This window comes from Saccoglossus kowalevskii, chromosome 11 (genome assembly GCF_978046115.1).
Source record: "Saccoglossus kowalevskii chromosome 11, keSacKowa6.1, whole genome shotgun sequence".
Lineage (NCBI taxonomy): Eukaryota > Metazoa > Hemichordata > Enteropneusta > Harrimaniidae > Saccoglossus > Saccoglossus kowalevskii.
This window is the reverse complement of record NC_140651.1, coordinates 18,827,586-18,850,033: the sequence shown is the minus strand read 5'-3', so window position 1 is coordinate 18,850,033 and position 22,448 is coordinate 18,827,586. Positions and strand designations below refer to the sequence as shown.

Genomic DNA, 22,448 nt, shown 5'->3' with positions numbered 1-22,448 from the left:
CTTTCGCATTGCGTCTTGGGTAAATACCATCATTCTGACAGCTGCTCGACAGAAACTTGTTTTGAAAACCGCAGAGGTTTGTTCATTTGGGGGATTTTTCTTCGTTTTACCACTTACCGGAAACTTCAAGGTAGTTATTAGTTTTCTTCATTGGTATTTCTAGCTTTCTGAAAGCATTTACTTCCGATTAATTGTGAAAGAAACAAGGATCGAAAAAAAGGCATCAGGTCGACTGCTTCAGTGATTCGTTGGTAGGGACGCACTGTCCATGTCAGCCGTAAATATACCATGCATCTAACGCCTAAAATTGTCCAGTACGATCCAACAGTGCAATGCTATGTGTGTTGTATCATGTAACTAAACACTCCGTCGTTATGATATTACATTTAGTTACAGATCAAAACCGAACTTTTGAATACTTACACACGATCACCATATCAAAATATATAAATATTATGATACTGAATTTTAAGAAAGCAATTGAGACTGAAAATTGATTAGTGCTATTTATGATTAATTTTGTTCCGATTGTTCATCATCATCAGTTAGGAAGAAAACGTGTATAGCAATGAAGAATCGGAAACAAATTAATATTGAATACTATGGATAGATTTATTTTGATTTCAGTCCTCAAGTGACTGTGATTTCCCCCCGGGGGGGGGGGGGTTCTCTGAATAAAATATGGTACGCAAGGTGAAGTAAAAAAACACGTAAAAGGGGTATTATTTAGTTATTTGACATCTATACCTCAACTTGGAAACAATATGATTTTAGTATGCATATATGGTACAAAAATAAGTATGTGTTTAGAGGCTTTTTTGAAAAGCTATACTTCAGCATGGGTACCAGGTTTGATTTAAAGTATCCCCTCTGGGTTTTTTTACCTGCTTTTTGAGTGTGAATGTTATGTTACACTAATTTTCTTGTATTTAGATTTTGATATATCAAGATGCAGAATATACATTTAGCTTCAGAAGAAGATCTATATTCAGGATATAATGATTATAACCCGTCATTGGATCCTGAGGTATGTTACATAATAATTATATTAATTCAATATTCTCATTTTAGATTTTGTTGGCTGTAACTTCTTGTAATGTTTATGAAAATAAATGTAAACAACACAGAATTGTAATTTGCTCTTGGGATACCATTTTGTACTGCCTTACCTCTAGGTTAGGCCACAAACTGAAATTTGAAACTGGTCGCCATCAAAAACCTAAAATACCACTACAAAGCAGAATTTGTCAAAACTGTTTCAAAATTGAAGATGAACAACATTTCACAACAGAATGCACCTTATATGCAAACAACAGAGCCATTCTATATTCAACAGTCAAATCCTGTATATATGGATTCCAAGATATGACAAACAATACTAAATTCATACAAATAATGAGTAATAAGAACACTTCACAAATCAAAGAAACCATAAAGTACATCGAACAGTGTTACAACATAAGAAACACATTACCGGCATAAATAACCAACATATGCCATATTCTTGCATATTGTAAATTGTCTTACCATTCACTGATAGTTTTATGTCCGCTCAACTATGTAAATACTTTATTAACTCGTTAACCAAAAAAAAAAATGTCACATTATCTTTACGGTATTAATAAAGCATTCTATTCTATTCTGTTCTATTCTATTCTATTCTATTTTATTATATTCTATTATATGCATGATTGCTGTTAGACAATAATCAGATCTGTACTAGCGATGTCAAATTCACAGCTGCTGTAATTGGTCGAATGATTTTTAACCTTCATCATGAGTTTCTAATTGTACAATAACTGTGAAGCACATTCATGGGTAATCTGATATTAATGACCTTATTTATTCAATATTCTCTCTATTTGATTAGTCCTTGAATGCCCTATTTGACATCCCGTAGCACCTGGAAATCACTCAAAGAAAAAAATTACTTTGAGTTGTTATGTGTAACACTATAATATTTATTAACACTTAATAATATTTTCTGGTAGAGATAAAAATGACCATACATAAACAAATAAAAAATGTTTTTAAAATGCTGTGGAATACTTTATTTTCGCTGGAATTAATTTTCGCTGAAAAGGCTTTTTGGGCGTTTTGTATGGAATTTATTTTCACTGATTTTTGATGAGCTTAATGTGAAATATAGGAAAAAATGTATATTCGCTGGATTTTATTTTCACGGAATCGTCCCTTCAGCGAAAATAGCGAAAATAAATTCCGAGTGAAAATAAAGTATTCTACAGTATGGCATTTGGATTTCCAAGCATCAATAGTTTCACAAACAGAAACTTATGAGAAGATATTTTCGCTAATGTCTGTAACTACATGTACCAAAAATCATACTCTTGCCACAACAAAATCATTTTCTTCATCTTTATAAATATCTATAAATTTCAATGGCTATGGAATCAAACCAACCAATCAACGAGCACATTGACGTCATTTGAAAATATTCCCATGTTATTTTATCGGCCAACAGAAACCTTTTCAGTTTGAATTGTGAAATTATAAATATTTATAATGATAAAAAGTGAATAGGTTTGTTGTGCCAAAAGTATTCTGTTTTATAAAATACAAACTGGTCTAGTAAGTACTACATATTCTCATTTAAGCAACTTTAATGTTAGTTTTGTTTTGTTTGAGAATTGAGTATATAGTTCTAATATTGTCCATAAATAATACTGTCATGTGTTGAATAGAATCTAGATGATGATGCAAGCTTTCAGCAAGCAGTGAAAACCAGTCATGGAAGAAGACCTCCTGTAAGTAAACAATTAACATTTCACAACAATTCCTTCTATCAAAGTGTGATACCTTTGTCTGGTAGATCAGTTCTGTGCACTCATAAAATGGTAGTTTTCTATCGGTCAGAGTATGACATTGCTCATCTAAGTAAACTGGGAAATTAATCAGTTACAATTTTTGTTTTTGTAATTATAAATATCAAAGCCAAATTTTTTTGTTCATTCATCAAAATTTGTTTATCTGTTAGAAGTGCATGAATTGACATTAATTCCTTGTCGTATGTAACAGTCTAGTAAAGCTTGTTCTTCTAAAATAATAAATATATGTCTCTGTCTCACTTGTGTCTTTCTATAATCAACATTTGGTTTCTTCTATGCATACTACTATATATAATATTCTGTATAAAGCTTTCCTGATTTTATTTTGTTTGTCACCATCATCACTTGTATTATCTTTATAGATGACTGGTAGAGCCCCAGGTACTGCAGCTAGAGGTCGGCTGGCGACTACAATGGTGAGTAAATGATACTTATCAATGCAACATGCATTAGTATACATCAATTGTTATGAATTAACACTAGTAATTAACAGTGATCACACGTACTAATGAAATTTGCATACTGACATGAACCCGAAGCCTATTTGGATGTCTTTATATGTTAAAAGATTGCATTCTTCACTATGACATTAATTGTATTTGCTCTATTATAATATTTATGGACACAGCACTGACTTAGAAATGTACAACTGTTAGTAGTAAATTGCTAAGTAAAAAGAAATAAAAAGGAAAATATATTTTGAAGTGCATCTCAAATAGATGTGCATACCGGGGTTATAAACCAAAAATTGCGTTTTATTGTATACACACATGTTATCCATACCTCTTACATAATTTAGGTACTCCTAATAGAGCAATACACAGTATATGGTATTCCACTTCTAACGTTGTTTTTGATTTTCAGCGTGGTAGAGCTGGTATGCCTTCTTCTATGGGAAGACCAACAACTGGAGCAGTAGGGGCGGTAAGTCCAATCGAACTTATATCCATCTATAATATGCAGTACAGATATTTCAAAAGTGTTATGGACGTATTTGAATGTCTTTCTTATTTGGAAAATGTTCATCGTATTTTTGTCACTTTCAAACACTTTACTTTGATACTTCAGCAATGTAGCTTTGACAGAAATAGAATCATGTCACGGGTCACAGAACATCACGCAGACATGTATACATATTGCTAGATTTTCAGTACAAGCAAGTCAATACAATTACCGTACTACATTCTTGTATACTTTGCAGTATTCCCATAATAAAACTAGTATGAAATTGAATAATTAACACACAAAGAAAATAATTCAAAAAAGTATGGTCTTTGCACATAGTTCAAATGTCGTAATGGACATATTTAATAATTGACAGGATGGTGGTGTAGCCCGACCAATGACAGCAGTTCGTGCAGCTGGATACACATCAGGTGGAAATCGCGGTGCATCTTTTGATCCATTAAATCAACGAGGGCCAGCACCACCCCTGGAAGTCAAAAATGAGGATACGTAAGTTATCAACTTAATAATTGAGTTTATATAGTTTAGTGGTTGTGATTCAAACAAATTATAGAATGTTTGACATTCAAAGTCACTTGAATTCTAAAAGTGAAGTAAGCCACTTTTTTGCAGATTAGCATTTGCCCAATTCAACATAAATCTGATGTGATACAGTATAATTGTGCTGAATCAGCTTAACATAAACAATGTGTGGAATAGGTGATTTTTCCTTCACTGTGAAACTTTGCATGATGTGTGAATAATGCCAATCGAAAGTTTACCACAAAAATCAAATTTGTGTAGCACAAGTGTGAAATAGCCCGACATGTAGGCGTGAGTAGCGCCCTCGCCGGCCAAACAGCATCAGACCTCACTAACACCTGACAGAATAGTGTATTTCTTGTCGGCAAGTTCAATACTGTGAATTCGCAATGTTCAAGCCTTCTTGCAATGAGTAACACTATCAATCAAAGCCTTTTTTGCATTGTCGGCAAAAATCACAGACTGTTTTCAACAAGATGATAAACATTGGGCGGAAAATTGTCAACACCTTATCTCACATTATGTCAACAAACAAATAAACTCTGCCATGAGGAATGTGATTGGTAATGACAAAAAATCATCAGGGGAAGTGAAAAACTACATCGTTCTGTCAGGCGTGTGTTGGGTTTGGAGCACTACGGAGGGCGCAATTAACTCGTGCGAAAATAGTTTTGCGTTTGTTGAATTCAGCCCCATGTTTTGACGTCACTACAAGTGCTAAAAATCTTTGTTTGTCTTGTTTTTTACGTTCGATTTTATGTATGTAAGTGGGATCTTGCAGTGAACGAGGAATGGTCTATTGACAACTATAGACTTTTGTAGTTTTTTACACCTGTGTGCTATGTTCATATACGTTTGATTTAACATTACAGCCCTGAAGAGAAAATAAAGCAGCTTGAAAAGAAGGTCAATGAACTGATTGAAGAGAGTTGTTTTGCTGCAAACAGAGGAGAACTTAATTTGGTATGTACACAGTATTACTTCGTAAATATCGTGAATTTGATCATTTCTTGAAAAACTGTTAACAGCTGTATTAATTGCATATTGAAACATGACATGAGAAGCCACATTGTTAAATCCAATGCTTGTTGGAATCATTACAGCTACATAGACTGTTGTTCATTCTATAACCAGATAATTTATTCTATACATTCTAATTTTCTAGGCGTTAGAGAAAGCCAAGGAAGCCGGTAGAAAAGAACGTATATTAGTAAGACAGAGAGAGCAGATGGCAGCTAATGACCAGATTAATTTGGACTTAACATACTCAGTAAGTCTTACCCCCCGGTATATACCTAAAATATTATGCAGTTGGTGTGATACCCTGATTTGGTGTCTGGCCACGTAAACACAAGAGAAATATTAAATAAAAAAATATGCAGTTTTAATCAATTTCATAATCTAGCTGCATACTGATTTTATTTTATGTATCATTAGCATGTTGTATCGCCTTAGAGGGTACACTGTGTATGATGTATAATGAAATTGTGTGTACCGGTATTTTAGTGCCATACTGTGGATGCATGAAATTTAAATACACAATGATGGGGAGCAGGGTTAAACTAAGAAATTGAAAGTGCCTGTATGAAAATCTTCAACATAAAAAATCTAAATGAAAGATAGCAGTCCTCAGTCTGTAAACACAGACTCGGAATTAATGTTTTGTTGATTATTTATAGTTATTTTGTAATTTACTGGTAATTTTCAATTAAAATTTGGCAGGTTTGTCAAAATTTTGCCTGTCAAATGAAATTATTTAGACAGGTGGCTGGCTAAAAGCCTGATGGAGTTGCAAATAACTGTCCTCAACATATCACCACCCTACCACTGTTATTGCATCTTTAGTGTGTACACTGACATCAAGTAATCTAGAAAGACGTTGAAAGTCAACATTGTTGTCCATAATTTACTTTGCAAACCATGTACATATATTAAGCATCCAGTATTAACAGACAAGTTTTCTCTAATTATACTCTTTCGTATTATTCCTACATTAGTTAGCCTCTGTCTGTACTTTTCTTTTTGTAGGTTTTATTCAACTTAGCCAACATGTATGAAGCTAATGAAATGTTCTCTGAAGCACTCAACACATACCAAGTCATTGTGAAAAATAAAATGTTTTCTAATGCAGGTAAGAAAGATTGTGATGCAACAAATAACTGTTTGAACATTAATGCAAAATGTATTTTTAAATAACCAGGACCAATTTTCAGTTTGTGTCACACAAGTTTTGTACAATGTGGACTTAACTATTTTCTCATCTGTTGCTAGGACGACTGAAAGTCAATATGGGTAATATTTATTTCAAGCAACGTAATTATCCTAAAGCTGTTAAGTTTTATCGAATGGCTTTAGATCAAGTACCTAATACACATAAAGATATGAGGTAAGATTCACATGCAGCTTTACTGTAATATTGTGCAGTTGGGTAATTTTAACTTTCTGTAATTCATGTGGTAATAATATTGTCTTGATAGGATGATGCTCTAGGATATCTTTGTGGTGTATGAGGACATACATTTGATGTGATGATACTGTATGATATTATACTGTGGTGTATTAGAACATAATTTCATGTGATAATACAGTTGGATATCATACTGTAGTGTATAAGGTTATAAATTCCATGTGATGACATCGTCGTATACTTGTATTATACTATGGTGTATGAGGACATAAATTTGATGTGGTGATATTAGGATATCATGTGATAGTACTGTCGGATATTATACGGTGGTGTATGAGAACATAAATTTGATGTGGTGATATAAGGATATCATGTGATGGTACTGTCGGATATTATACGGTGGTATATGAGGACATAAATTTGATGTGGTGATATTAGGATATCATGTGATAGTACTGTCGGATATTATACGGTGGTGTATGAAGACATAAATTTGATGTGGTGATATTGGGATATCATGTGATACCACTGTCGGATATTATACGGTGGTGTATGAGAACATAAATTTGATGTGGTGATATTAGGATATCATGTGATAGCACTGTTGGATATTATACGGTGGTGTATGGGGACATAAATTTGATGTGGTGATATTAGGATATCATGTGATAGTACTGTCGGATATTATACGGTGGTGTATGGGGACATAAATTTGATGTGGTGATATTAGGATATCATGTGATAGCACTGTCGGATATTATACGGTGGTGTATGAGGATATAAATTTGATGTGGTGATATTAGGATATCATGTGATACCACTGTCGGATATTATACGGTGGTGTATGGGGACATAAATTTGATGTGGTGATATTAGGATATCATGTGATAGTACAGTCGGATATTATACGGTGGTGTATGAGGATATAAATTTGATGTGGTGATATTAGGATATCATGTGATAGCACTGTCGGATATTATACGGTGGTGTATGAAGACATAAATTTGATGTGGTGATATTAGGATATCATGTGATAGTACTGTCGGATATTATACGGTGGTGTATGAGAACATAAATTTGATGTGGTGATATTAGGATATCATGTGATAGTACAGTCGGATATTATACGGTGGTGTATGAGGACATAAATTTGATGTGGTGATATTAGTATATCATGTGATAGTACAGTCGGATATTATACTATGGTGTATGAGGATATAAATTTGATGTGGTGATATTAGGATATCATGTGATAGTACTGTCGGATATTTTACGGTGGTGTATGAGAACATAAATTTGATGTGGTGATATTGGGATATCATGTGATAGTACTGTCGGATATTATACGGTGGTGTATGAGGATATAAATTTGATGTGGTGATATTAGGATATCATGTGATAGTACTGTCGGATATTTTACGGTGGTGTATGAGAACATAAATTTGATGTGGTGATATTGGGATATCATGTGATAGTACTGTCGGATATTATACGGTGGTGTATGAGGACATAAATTTGATGTGGTGATATTAGGATATCATGTGATAGTACTGTCGGATATTATACGGTGGTGTATGAGGATATAAATTTGATGTGGTGATATTAGGATATCATGTGATAGTACTGTCGGATATTATACGGTGGTGTATGGGGACATAAATTTGATGTGGTGATATTAGAATATCATGTGATAGTACTGTTGGATATTATACGGTGGTGTATGGGGACATAAATTTGATGTGGTGATATTAGAATATCATGTGATGTTACTGTCGGATATTATACGGTGGTGTATGAGGATATAAATTTGATGTGGTGATATTAGGATATCATGTGATAGTACTGTCGGATATTATACGGTGGTGTATGGGGACATAAATTTGATGTGGTGATATTAGGATATCATGTGATAGTACAGTCGGATATTATACGGTGGTGTATGAGGATATAAATTTGATGTGGTGATATTAGGATATCATGTGATAGTACTGTCGGATATTATACGGTGGTGTATGGGGACATAAATTTGATGTGGTGATATTAGAATATCATGTGATAGTACTGTTGGATATTATACGGTGGTGTATGGGGACATAAATTTGATGTGGTGATATTGGGATATCATGTGATACCACTGTCGGATATTATACGGTGGTGTATGAGGACATAAATTTGATGTGGTGATATTAGAATATCATGTGATAGTACTGTCGGATATTATACGGTGGTGTATGAGAACATAAATTTGATGTGGTGATATTAGGATATCATGTGATAGTACTGTCGGATATAATACGGTGGTGTATGAGGACATAAATTTGATGTGGTGATATTGGGATATCATGTGATGTTACTGTCGGATATTATACTGTGGTGTATAATGTCGTGGACTTGATTGTGATGCTCTCAGATATACTGTGGTGTATGAAGACATAAATTTTATAACTGGTTGATACTTTTGTTTATACAGAATTAAAATAATGCAGAACATTGGCGTGGTGTTTGTTAAGATGGGTCAGTACAGTGATGCTATTACATCATTTGAGCATATCATGGGGGAGAAACCTGACTTCAGAACGTCATTCAATCTCATCCTGTGTTACTTTGCTATTGGTGATCGTGATAAAATGAAGAGAAGTTTCCAACGCTTATTACAGGTTGATTTACATATTGATGATGAGGACAAATACTTGCCTCACCCTGTGAGTAATTGATTGTCATTGTAGTCTTCAGTGTTAACTTTTCTTGTGGTCACACTAACTTTAAATTTTAATTTGTAGTTTTTATTATTTTGTCTTTGTCAATCTTTCAAATTGCCATTTAATTAATGTTTTACTTCATATTTGTAGTGTAGTATATAATACTGAATCAGCACTGTTGAAAATTTGTGTAAACCATTTATTTGACACGCACTATATGTTGCGTGGGGACTATATCAAAGATGATTAGTGCTTCAATATTTTTATTATTTGTAATTGGATTTCTGTAAATAACACATTGATTACATGCTGTGTATTATAGGATGACCAGCATGCTAATATGGTACTGGAAGCTATCAAGAATGATACTCTGAGACAAGAAGAAAAAAAGATGTAAGTGGAAATGCAGAACAATAATTATGTGTTGAAAAAGACAATTATTAACAGTGATTGCAGTGTAAATTTGCAAAATGTTTTTTTGGAAAGTTTGAAAATCATATTAATTTTGTTCTATCAGTAGCATGTGCTTATGTGAATTACAAAAGTGTACGTCTACTGTCAAAATAAGTCACATTTGAATAATCTAGCCTGCAATACATGCAATCATTGCTATACAAGTGTTTTTAAGAAAGTAAACTCTTGAAATGTGACCACTTATCATATGAGTGATAATCCATCGTCCGTTTCAACTTTTTTCTTTTTCGATTTTTTTATCCTTTTAAAAACTACAAGCCTGATTTCTTGGTGTATATGTACCTTGGGTAGACCCCTCTCAGATTTGTTCATTTCATGATGATATCTTCAATTCACTAATTTTGAGAAATATTTTTGTCATTATTGGTAAAAAGTGATCTGGTAAACTGATTACTAGTAAAGGAACCTGTGTGGTGTTACAATTGTGTCAAACTCTTTTCATGTTTATATTTCACAGTAAAAGTGATATGGAGAGATACGTCATGGCATCCGCTAAAATAATAGCACCAGCTATTGAGCAGACCTTTGCTGCTGGCTATGATTGGTATGTATATCTAGAAATGTGTTGTCATCAGAGGAGTTGATATATGTAATCAATCACAAAAAAGCTACCTTTGGTAAAATGTTATGTCTGTCTGTAATGGGAAGATTGTAGATGGAGCAAGAATATTAATTAAAGCAGGGGAGTCATCACCTGCGCATATGTCAGATGGCCATAGCGTGTTTTTGTCTACCTATGAGCCTTTGCATTTTAGCATGTGTTGTTATCGTCACTTGAGACTCAATTCCCTCGCATGCACAGGTGACGACCCTCCCGCTTTAAATCTTCATTTACTGAAAAAAAAAATGTGTAAGGAATGTATACAAACTTGTTGACAAATCCTTCAGTTTCAAACAAACCATGTACAGCTACTATGTATAGTGTATATTTATTACTGTATTGTTAATCTTGGGTGGTCTCATCATTTGCGAGTGCCTTGGTTCACCAACGTTTTGTTGTTTATGGTGTCTGAATTAATCTTATTCCAGTCACTGGTGTTAATTGTCTCCTTTTACTGGTGATATGGAAAATGGCATGTGTTTATCATTACTTCTAGAAATGTCTTTTTAATTCCTGGCAATGTTCATTTTCTAAATATTTTCAATTAACAATTAGAGCCTAGCTGTGTCTGTTGAACCTATAAGTAAAATATGATTGTTATTCAGTAATGTGTGGCAGATAATGTATGCAAATTAATTTCAGCTACTGATGTGGTTTATCTCATAGGTGTGTGGATTGTGTAAAGTCTTCACTTTATACAGATTTAGCCAATGATTTGGAAATCAACAAAGCTGTCATGTATCTCAAACAAAAAGATACAACCCAGGTAAGAGTCAATAAATAAATATTGACCGTTCATGTGCCAAGGATATTTTTAAACAAGGGAACAGGGGCGCAGTGGCCTCATTCCATGACCATGCGCCCCCTTACCTTGGGGAGCAGATCCTTTGGCAACCATAAAATTCTGATTGACCAGGGATCACATGTGGCCACAGTCTTCAACTGTGACCTGTCTGATAGTAATTTTGGCCCCAAGGAAGCCATAGAATGTTCCATTTTAGAATTATCAAAAACACCACATCCTGGTAGGGAGAACCCTATCTCCCCTACTTTGTGGCGCCGCTGAATTGCAATGCTCCCTCTTGCAGTTTTTTTCTAGAAAAAACCCTGATGTGCTATGCTGTCTCTCAATCTGATTCATTTTACATAGACCCCATATGATGTAAAAAGAGCTTCACCTTTGTGAATTTGTCTGTTGTTTCTGAGTGCGTGTATGTTTTATTGTGTTTTACCAAAAATTAAGTATTCTGTATTAAATGCGTTGTCCCATCGTCACACAGTTACAATTGCTCTCATCAATTTTTTTCTGTTATGATTTTTAGCTCCGCTGTCGACTTTGTCGAGCGGAGCTTATCATATGAGTGATTGTCCGTCGTCGTCCGTGTCAATGTTTTACATTTTCGACTTCTTCTTGAAAACTACAAGTCTGAATGCTTTGATACTTGGTGTATATGTACCTTGGGTAGACCTCTCTCAGATTTGTTCATTTCATGATCATATCTTCAATTCTCTAATTTTGGTGAATATTTTTGTCATTTTTGGTATAAAGTGATATTTTCAACTTCTTGTTAGAAACCGCAAGTCCAATTGCTTTGATATTACATATATAGGTACTACATGTGGACCACTCTCAAATTTGTTCATTTCATAATGATATCTTTAATTTTCTAATTTTGGTGAATATTTTTGTCATTTTTGGTAAAAAGTGATATTTTCGACTTCTTGTTAAAAACCACAAGTCCAATTGCTTTGATATTACATATATAGGTACTACACGTGGATCTCTCTCAGATTTGTTCATTTTGTAATGATATCTTCAATTCTCTAATTTTGGTGAATATTTTTGTCATTTTTGGTAAAAAGTGATATTTTCGACTTCTTGTTAAAAACCACAAGTCCAATTGCTTTGATATTACATATATAATATAGGTACTACATGTGGATCTCTCTCAGATTTGTTCATTTTGTAATGATATCTTCAATTCTCTAATTTTGGTGAATATTTTTGTCATTTTTGGTAAAAAGTGATATTTTCAACTTCTTGTTAGAAACCGCAAGTCCAATTGCTTTGATATTACATATATAGGTACTACATGTGGACCACTCTCGAATTTGTTTATTTCATAATGATATCTTTAATTTTCTAATTTTGGTGAATATTTTTGTCATTTTTGGTAAAAAGTGATATTTTCGACTTCTTGTTAGAAACCGCAAGTCCAATTGCTTTGATATTACATATATAGGTACTACATGTGGACCTCTCTCAGATTTGTTCATTTTGTAATGATATCTTTAATTTTCTAATTTTGGTGAATATTTTTGTCATTTTTGGTAAAAAGTGATATTTTCAACTTCTTGTTAAAAACCACAAGTCCAATTGCTTTGATATTACATATATAGACACTACATATGGTCCACTCTCAAATTTGTTCATTTCATGATGATATCTTCAATTCTCTAATTTTGATGAATATTTTTGTCATTTTTGGTAAAAAGTGATATTTTCTTCTTGTTAAAAACCACAAACATTTATGGTCAAAAATGATATTTTTGAATTCTTGTTGAAAACAGCAAGTCCCATTGCATTGATACTATGCATATTGTTCATTTTCTAATGATATCTTCTGTTCTTTAATCGAAATGTGCATTGCTAACAGCGGAGCTATCTCAGCCGAGAGGCTGCTTGTTTTTCTGTAATATAATGATAATTTATTTTCTATGATGTATTGATTTTTTTCCAATAATATATTGATCTATTCTCTATGGTGTATTGATTTATTTCCAATTATGTATTGATTTATTCCCCAGGCTATAGAGACACTGAAGGGATTTGAGAAGAAGGATTCTAAGTGTGCAAGTGCTGCCTCCACCAATCTATCATTTTTGTATTTTTTACAAAATGACTATCAGTTAGCTGACAAGTATGCTGAAATGGCAATACAAGCTGATAGATACAATCCATATGGTAGGAACTGCCTCAATATTGCTGATATATCAATATGGCCATACTCATGAGATTTGATGTCTTTCATACTTTAACAAGACACTGTTTTAGTCTAATACTCTTGACAGATGATGGTTGTTATGTATTGTATTTGTATTTGTATTGAACATGTATTTGAAGAATGACTTATAAAAGTAGAATAGCATATGAAATAAAAACACTAATAAAATTTATTCCATGGTCAATTAAAACATTCTGGCTCATAGGTTTGAATCTCTTTTTATGGAAACTGTCCACAAATGAATGATATTTGCAGTATCCTATACTCAAACTGAGAACAGCAGAATTCCAACTCAGTCACTGATATCAAGTTTTCAGCGGTGTATGAAGTCTTAACCTATTATGTGTTAATTACTCAGCAATGGTAAATAAAGGCAACTGTCTGTTTGCACAAGGCGATTATGAGAAAGCTAGGGAGTACTATCAAGAAGCTGGTAGGACAGATTCATCTTGTACAGAAGCATTGTACAACCTAGGTAAGTAGAAAAAAACTTATGATGATTACTGGAACACATGCTGAAATAGCTATCGAATTTGGTTCAGTTCATAAATTAACAGAATCTTAATTTAGCTAAAGTGCCAACAATCTCATTGTGAGAATATACTTTAAATTTGTGACGTCTTGAATTAATGAAATTGCATGTGAATGAGCTATATAAAAGTAACATGCTAGCGAAAAACACATGTTTTACAGTATACATTGTATAACATAGTTGATGTGTTCACAGTAGTTTTCCATGCATCACACCTGTACATGTGTTTTACACACACGGGCATACTACTCACTTAAATTTGTTCTAGCAAGTGTTTGATCATAGTGATATCTACCATCACAAAAAAACATTGAATATACCAACCAGCATTTAGTGATGTGTAAAATTGGTTGCTATGTGCTTTGGTGGATTTCTCTACACTAACATCCATACCTGCAACATTATGTCATGATAACATTACTGATCTTTTTACATAATAGACCTCTCACCACTTCCTATTCAGGTGTAAACTGTTCATTTGTAAACAAAAGAATTTCAGCTTCAGTCTCATGAGGGCAGTATTTGTTTTCTTTCCTCAATAATGGCAGTGCTTACAAGTACATGTACTTTGGAGAAACCAATTATGCCTTTCCATTATATAGTAAATTAATCGTAAAGGAAGCATTGGAAATGCTATTATTTAAAATTGTATTGCTTGTGATCAAGTGCATCTAGAGATCACTAGTAATTGCTCATTTTAAACCTTTTTTGAATACAGACAAAAAATTTAATTTATTAAAATTTTTATTACTTCAGGATTAACCAACAAGAAGATAAATCTCCTGGAAGATGCTTTGGATTGTTTTCTAAAGTTACACGCTATATTACGTAACAGTCCACAAGTGTTATATCACTTGGCTACTCTGTATGAAATGCTAGAGGATTCAGCGCAGGCATCAGAATGGTACATGCAACTAATAGGCGTTGTCACTACGGATCCTGGTATTTTGGCCAGATTAGGAGAGATATACGACAATGAAGGTGACAAATCACAGGCATTCCAGTATCATTACGAGGTAAGTGCATTGTGTTATTAATTTGCTTGGTTACTCCTATGCCTCAAAATACCGGTAGCCCTATTTTTAGTTTGGCCCTAGGCATTTGACCACATAAATAAGGGCAAATTATTGATCACATTTCTTTTGTTATAAAAGTGTCAGATTATTTCGACACATGTCTTCAACTTTTCAGGGTTTTCCAGTACAAATTATTTGATTTGTGAAAAACTGCCAAAAAAGATGCATATTAATATAAAACAATTTCCTTACCAATTTCCTTATTATAATAATAACAACCATAAGTATTCATCTTTTAACTTACATATGATTTTTTTTCACGAGGTGAAACCAAACAAAACTTTGAGATACGATGACAACTATTCAACAATAAAAAAGCTATTATTATAGTAAATGGCCAAAAAATCACCATTTTTTTGGTTGTTTGACAGCATGTTATACTTTTATCTTTGTTTTGTAAACAACAACAAAAGCATAAAATAAAACATTAGTGTTAAAATGTTGAGGAAATCCAATAATTTGTTTTAATGCTAAGCTAACAACAAAAAACGAGAATTCCTATTTCTTTTTGTAACTTGATTATAAGTAATTTTTGAAGATAATTAGAGTGTGACACTGTTTCTATGATAGTTTTGCTTTATTAAAATATGTTTGATCAATGCATTGTATATTTGATGAACAAAAATAGGCTAAAAAAGAGATAAATAATACAGGTTAACATAAACCAAAAATTGCTTTTATCATATTTTCTCAATAAGTAGTGCATCACAAAGTATAGTAGTACACATAAACCATTGTATACTGGATCATTAACAGTGCATGTGCATGTGCAGCGCAAATACTGTATTGCTAGATTCATTTCTAGATGTACCTGTCATCAATGAAACATCTTTCAGTATTTGTGTGATGTTTCACATATAATGTAGTATACAATGCAGACCTTAAAAAACAACTAAATCTGACACATGTTTATCTTCACAGTCCTATCGTTACTTCCCGTCTAACATTGAGATTATTGAGTGGTTAGGTGCTTACTATATTGACTCTCAGTTTTGTGAGAAAGCTATTCATTATTTTGAGCGAGCTGCCGTGATACAACCAACACAGAGTAAATGGCAGTTGATGATTGCTAGTTGTCATCGACGAAGTGGTAAGTATAGATATTGTTATCACACTTCATCATTGAAAAAAAAAATGTTTATCAATGTTGTGAGAATGACGTCCAATCAAAGAAACCTGTCAGTTCTGCTGCTGTCCTCAGTGCATGTGACATGCTTATTATAAATATGACTGCAGGATCTTTGTTTCGTCTCAGGAAATTAAAGCGAGGGAGTCGTCTCCTGAGCATGCGTCAGATGGCCATAGCGTGTCATTGTGTACAAACAAGCGTCTACCCATGAACCTTTGGGTTTTTAGCATGTGTTGTTATCGGCGGTTGAGACTCAATTCCCACGTGTGCGCAGGTGACAACCCTTCCGCTTTATTCACTAGCTACATCAATATCACATTGTACTAATTTAAAAGCATTTATTGAACTTTAAATTATTTTTTTATATCTCTTAGGCAACTACCAGCAGGCATTGGAAACTTACAAACATATACACAAGAAATTCCCAGAAAACATTGAATGTAAGTTTTGTTTCATTAGTAATTACGGTAATTGCAGTCAGTTTAAGGCAGCTTGGCAAGTAATGTACTGCGTGAATTAATTTTCACTGAAATGTATGGAATTTTTTTCACTGATTTTTTTGACAACTTGAATGTAAAATATAGAAAAAAAGGTATATTTGCTGGATTTTATTTATACTAAATCATCCCTTCATCAAAAATAGATTCCAAGTGAAAATAAAGTATTTCACGGCACATTTCAATTCCACTTTGGAGTGTATACAGTAACCAAACAACCAATTTATTATGTTATAGACATGTACATGTATAAAAAATAGAATCTAACATGTGCATTTCACCAACAGAACCTTGCATGGCCTTAGTCTTGTGCAGTAGTACTTAGATTATGAAACTATGATACACTTTTCACTTTATACTCCAGGTTTAAAGTTTCTAGTTCGTCTATGTACTGATATGGGTTTGACTAAGGATGCTCAAGACTATGCTACAAAACTGAAGAAAGCAGAGAAAGCTAAAGAAGTACGAGAACAGGTAAATAAAGATGAGAATGCTATCTATAATACATACATTGCTTTCTTTCATCAACCTTTAATCAAACTAGCTTCCATCCAAAAATATTCGTATTTAGAATAAAATCACAAACTTTCAAATTTGCTGACTATATATCCCAAAACTGTGTATGAATGAGGCAATTTCAGCAGTGGTTTATCAGTGTGTCCCATCAACATGTCAGTAAAGGGAATTAAACATTATTATTATTATCAGTATCCTGACTACTGAACTTTCACATTGTTTCTCTCAGTCACTACCGGTACTGCATGCAAATGCTTTCTCATATTATCTTGATTATGCAAATTTAAAATATGCTATTGACAATGGTAGTGGCAAATTTTTTAGCAATGTTCGTTCATAAAGATGTATGATAAAGGACGACGTCAAAAGATCAATGTCGGATAAAAAACTTAATTCCTTTAGTTCCCCCCACCCCCACCCCCACTGAAACTTAATTGATTAATATTGATCATGGCGTCAGACTACATTCACCAATAAATACAAATTAATAATCGGACAGTAGTATGGCATAGCAGTTGGTTGTAATAATGAAGGGGAATATACGCATGCACAAACTACTTTCTGGGTTCTGCACATGCTCTAGGTCCATGCCCTGAAATTGACTTCATTTGACGCACTTATTTACACTTGGACCAAATCGTTTTCTCGTCTTGTTTTTTTTTTTTTTCATTTTCTGTTATTTTTGTCTATGATAGGATAGAAAAAAAAGATTTTTTTTGACTTCATTAAAAAATAAAATTGTTTTTGTAGGATAGAAACTTGTTGAGGTCAAACAACCCCACCCCCAAACTAAAGCAAATAAGTTTTTTATTCGACATCGATCTTTTGACGTCGTCTCTAAGGTTATTAACCAAATACTCAAATTTATATCCTTATACATCTCAGTATTGTCTTTGATGCTACGTGTCTCACACAATACTTCTCTGTATGATTTTCTTGGACCAGGGGAATAGAATGGATACTTCTCAGTGATGATCTGTAAGCTGTTTATAGTACATCTACATTTTTTGTTTTCATGTTGGCATACATTAATTTTTGAATATTTTGTTCATTTTCAGAGAGCCAATAGTGCAACTCGCCGTTCTGGAAGCGGCCGTGGTACACGTTCTGGAAGTGCAGGTAGTGGTACGTGTGCCGTGATTACTAATTTGTTTGTTCCTTTCACTATTAATCAATCTTACATCTCATTTCATATTACCATTCATGCCTTTATAAGGCAATGTTTTGTAAGTTGTTTGTTATATTAATTATCTGTTCACAATAAAGTTGCACTCTGAAATCATTCCTATAGTTTTATTGGGGTCTTGTGTGGATTTACAAAGATTCACACCTAAGCTGATTTTTCAGTATTTCCTACAATTGTGCATATTAATACCGTATTTCACAATGGTTAGCTTGCTCGCCTTGCCTCGAGGAAATGTTTGTTTACCTAAGCAGTTTTTACACTACTCTGTACTTCAAACACATGGTATTATCTTTGGGAAACTGGTTCGCACATATTCTTGCGATTAGCATCAAAACAAAAACAAACATCAGGAGAGACAGCAGTGACTTTAATATCTTTAATGTCACCTGGCACAAAAAATCTATGTAAATAACAATAAGTCAGATATTTCACATAGTGGGAGTAAAACAGCAATAATTAATTAAGCTACAGATATATATGTATGATTTCAGAGTGAAACTTACAATAATGTAAATTAACACGACTCATGAAGTAACCAGTTGTTGCTGTTTATAGATTCTGGTCGTGCAGGTAGTGGTGGCAGTAGTGCTGGTAGCCGTTCTGGCACCCGTGGTAACCGCTCCAGTAGTGGGCGTCTAAGAGGTCTTCCTGATACGAGTGAACCATACGAACAAGAGCAGGAAGTTGGTGAGTATGGGATTGTACTAGATGCTAATTGGCTGCATTAGTGAACCATGTGAATATTAAACAATTCCATCAATGTGATGCTGCTACCCTCTTACTGCTGTGGTGCAAATCTGTGCCTAATTAATATGTTGGTCACCTAACTTATTATAAAATATTTTCACTGTATCTTGGCAGAAAATGGTATAGATGAACTGGACCTTGGTACGAAATTAGTGCAAAATTTAATATTTACTATAAATTAGTTTATTTTACTATTACATGTACTTATAATATTCTTATATATACAATACAGTTTAAATAATGTTTGCATGTGAGAATTATCCTTATTTATTTCTGGTTATTAAATTATAAATTACATCAGAGTTTTCTGTTACATGTAAAATATAGGTTTATAAGCAAATTTTCAAATCTGGTGTACAAACATAAAGTGGAAAATATATCATCACCAAACTTATTGGCAAAGGAAATACCGTAAAACAGTCATGCCTACAATAACAGTATGTCTCATCAAATGCTTTATTAACTGTTTGTATTTCTTTTACCAATAGCGTTTTTATTGTATCATTTCTGGGTTGTACTTGTTACAATTGAATTTTTTCAGTGGTTGTACAACTACCACATGTGTATTTAAAATATGAACACGTTACACTTCAGTCACTGGTCTGCTGGTGATTTATTTTCCATATTACACAAAGTCAGCACCTGAATACTTGATTGCAGTCTGTCAGTCACTTCATGCGACTTGATATACACACAACTAAATTAAAACATCACCTGCGGACATTGTTTATTTTTTTCCCATTCATTTTCCATGACAGTGTTCAGCAAGAATTGCGTTTCCACTACAATCACTTTTCCCTGTAGATTGGATCACAACTGACACATGTCATTCCTAAACATGCCAGAAAAATTTAAACATGGTGAACACAAAATTTAAATAATGTCAGGTTATTAGGTCACATATGCGGACTCTTCTGACAGGCAACTTACATTTTAAATCTTGGGTTCACCATGTGATTCAATGTCTTTTATAGTATTTACTTTCTATAAAGATAATACATTTTCGTTTCTTTATTGTTAATTATTTAAAAAATCAATGGTTGTTAATTGTTTCAATTCACAGTAATGTGAATCCTATTATATTCAGTATGCGTGAGATATACCGGTATGTTGGATAAACCACAGTCCCTCTATAGAGGGACTGTGGATAAACCAACTCCAAACTGAATTCATTATTTTTGGTAATGCCAGCATTGCCTTGTATATGAATAGGTGGTTAGAATTATTGTCTTGAATGAAATCGTAAAGTAAACCCTAATTCAGCATTTCTCTGCATGGATTGGGCTAGCATTCTGTGCAGTGAATTCCTGTGAAATAAGTAATATAATAGAAAAATGGTTAATTTTGATTAGTACATTGTAAGGGTATCTCAAATCAAGTTTAAAATCAAATTATTCGGTTTGTATGGAAGACATTCAATGGAATATCACCCAGCTTATCAGTCCAACTTATCTCAAAATAATAACAATAATGTGTTGGGTAGCATAAAATTTACGAGTTTTCTGGGGTCTGACACATCTCAAATAACTGTTGACTTTACTGCACCCAACAAAGGGAGTTGAGATTAAATTCAGCACAGGGTATATCATTCTCATTACGTGATCGCCAGATAATTGCGACTTCTTCTGATGACTGCATTTCAATCAACCAATAAAATTTACTGTCTCGAGCTGACCATGACTGCATTCAATTCATTGACTCATCATGTCTATGCCTTTATTGTAGAGGTCTTTGAGAATTCAGAAAGTGCATAGATTCCAGGTTAATGTTGGGAGGCACTTCCCCTAAATGTATAATACCAGTGTAATCAATGTGTCTTCAGCAGAGACATACTGACATATGATTTATTTTATCAGATGCATCCTATGTTGATCCACTGGGACCAAGTATGGAAAGACCCAAGACTGCTGCAAGATCAAGAGATAAAGCAGAAGATGACTTTGCTGATGAAGAACTTGGTGAAGACTTGTTACCAGAATAAATATAAAACCATCCATAACAAATCTAAACATTTACAAAATTCTGTAATTTTTATTTATACACAATTCATTTAGTACAAAAATTTAGCACAAGATTGTTCTATTGATTATTGCTTAATGCATTGCAGTGTGTTTAATGTTATCGTCAACATTTCCATTCAAATTGGAAAACTCTCTATGATAAAGTTAAAGAAATGTTATACAAATTTGATATCATTTTGGGTAACGGTACTCATGAACGGGCTGTTTATTAATGAGCAAAAGTTCCATCATGGTTGGGTTTCGTAAAATGCTCCGATACTTTCCAAGAACAAGTTTTAGATATTTCAATCAGCAATATCCATAACATCACCACTTGTCTCAAGTTTTATCAGGAATTATTACTTGTATCTTTTTATGGTCCATGGATAGTTTATGTAAATTGTGTGTATATAATGACGGTTGTCACCATGCTTTTATATGCTTCACATACCAGCATTACGTGTGCATTTGTAAAAAATAAACATTATGAAATACAACACAGTGCCCTGCTAGTGGAATGACTGCATGTATGTACCCACTAACAGATCTCAACATTACCTCTGTTATATTGACCTGATATTATATTACTTTGTATTGTTAATGAAATAAACTACTTTCAATAATATGCAAGATCCATCATTTTGGATTTAATGGCGACAAAAGTGAATGAGCATTTCTTTGATATGTATGTGTGAAGTTTAAAATTAATCAGTGAAGATAAGTTGAAATGTGGATCCATTCTTTAAAACAAAACAAAATTTTCAATATATCTACCAAGTTTTAACAAAATCTGTCCATGAACGGACAAGATACGAAATGGTCAAAATGTGTGATTTTGATACATCTTTGGCCTTAAGTAGCTGCCATTCAGTCTTGAATCAGATCATGGTTGTGCATATGTGTAAAATTCAAACATAATTGTTTGAGGCATTCTTCAGAATGAAATGGCCACCAGGCTGCCATTTAGAACTTGATGAAAAAAATAAAGTGACGTGTATCAAGGTCCCATTGTGTTTAATGTATGTACCAAGTTTCAACTGCTTAATGCCGTTGCTGACAAGATTAAAGTGTCCAGAATCAGGATGCCACCAACAGCATTTAAAAAACAGTCAAAACTTAGTTGTTGAATAGTAAATCAGTCCAAAATGTGTACCTCAGTCTGCACATGTAGGTAATATACTGAAATCATTGAAACAGCCAATCAGTAAGAACACAGAATTCTGTGTTGACAATGTAGTGTGATTA

General features: G+C 33.4%; 1 protein-coding gene across 3 annotated transcripts; it reads left to right on the top strand.

Moving 5' to 3' along the window:
• The first annotated feature begins 17 nt into the window (after positions 1-17).
• LOC100371838 (intraflagellar transport protein 88 homolog) lies at positions 18-21,828 on the top strand. Of its 3 annotated transcripts, none has more exons than XM_085504985.1 (23): positions 18-130; positions 934-1,027; positions 2,703-2,765; positions 3,209-3,262; positions 3,711-3,770; positions 4,168-4,301; positions 5,207-5,297; positions 5,500-5,604; positions 6,363-6,465; positions 6,606-6,720; positions 9,212-9,443; positions 9,763-9,833; positions 10,372-10,458; positions 11,182-11,281; positions 13,324-13,480; positions 13,879-13,995; positions 14,809-15,068; positions 16,050-16,218; positions 16,632-16,697; positions 17,119-17,228; positions 18,329-18,389; positions 19,012-19,143; positions 21,060-21,828. In XM_085504985.1, the coding sequence occupies exons 2-23, from the start codon at positions 950-952 to the stop codon at positions 21,182-21,184; spliced, it is 2,490 nt and encodes an 829-aa protein (XP_085361111.1). In that variant the 5' UTR covers positions 18-130; positions 934-949; the 3' UTR covers positions 21,185-21,828. The 3 variants fall into 3 exon arrangements, with proteins under 3 accessions (XP_085361111.1, XP_085361110.1, XP_006822667.1); XM_085504984.1 differs by having other exon boundaries at positions 18,329-18,392; XM_006822604.3 differs by having other exon boundaries at positions 18,329-18,395.
• Positions 21,829-22,448: the final 620 nt, after the last annotated feature.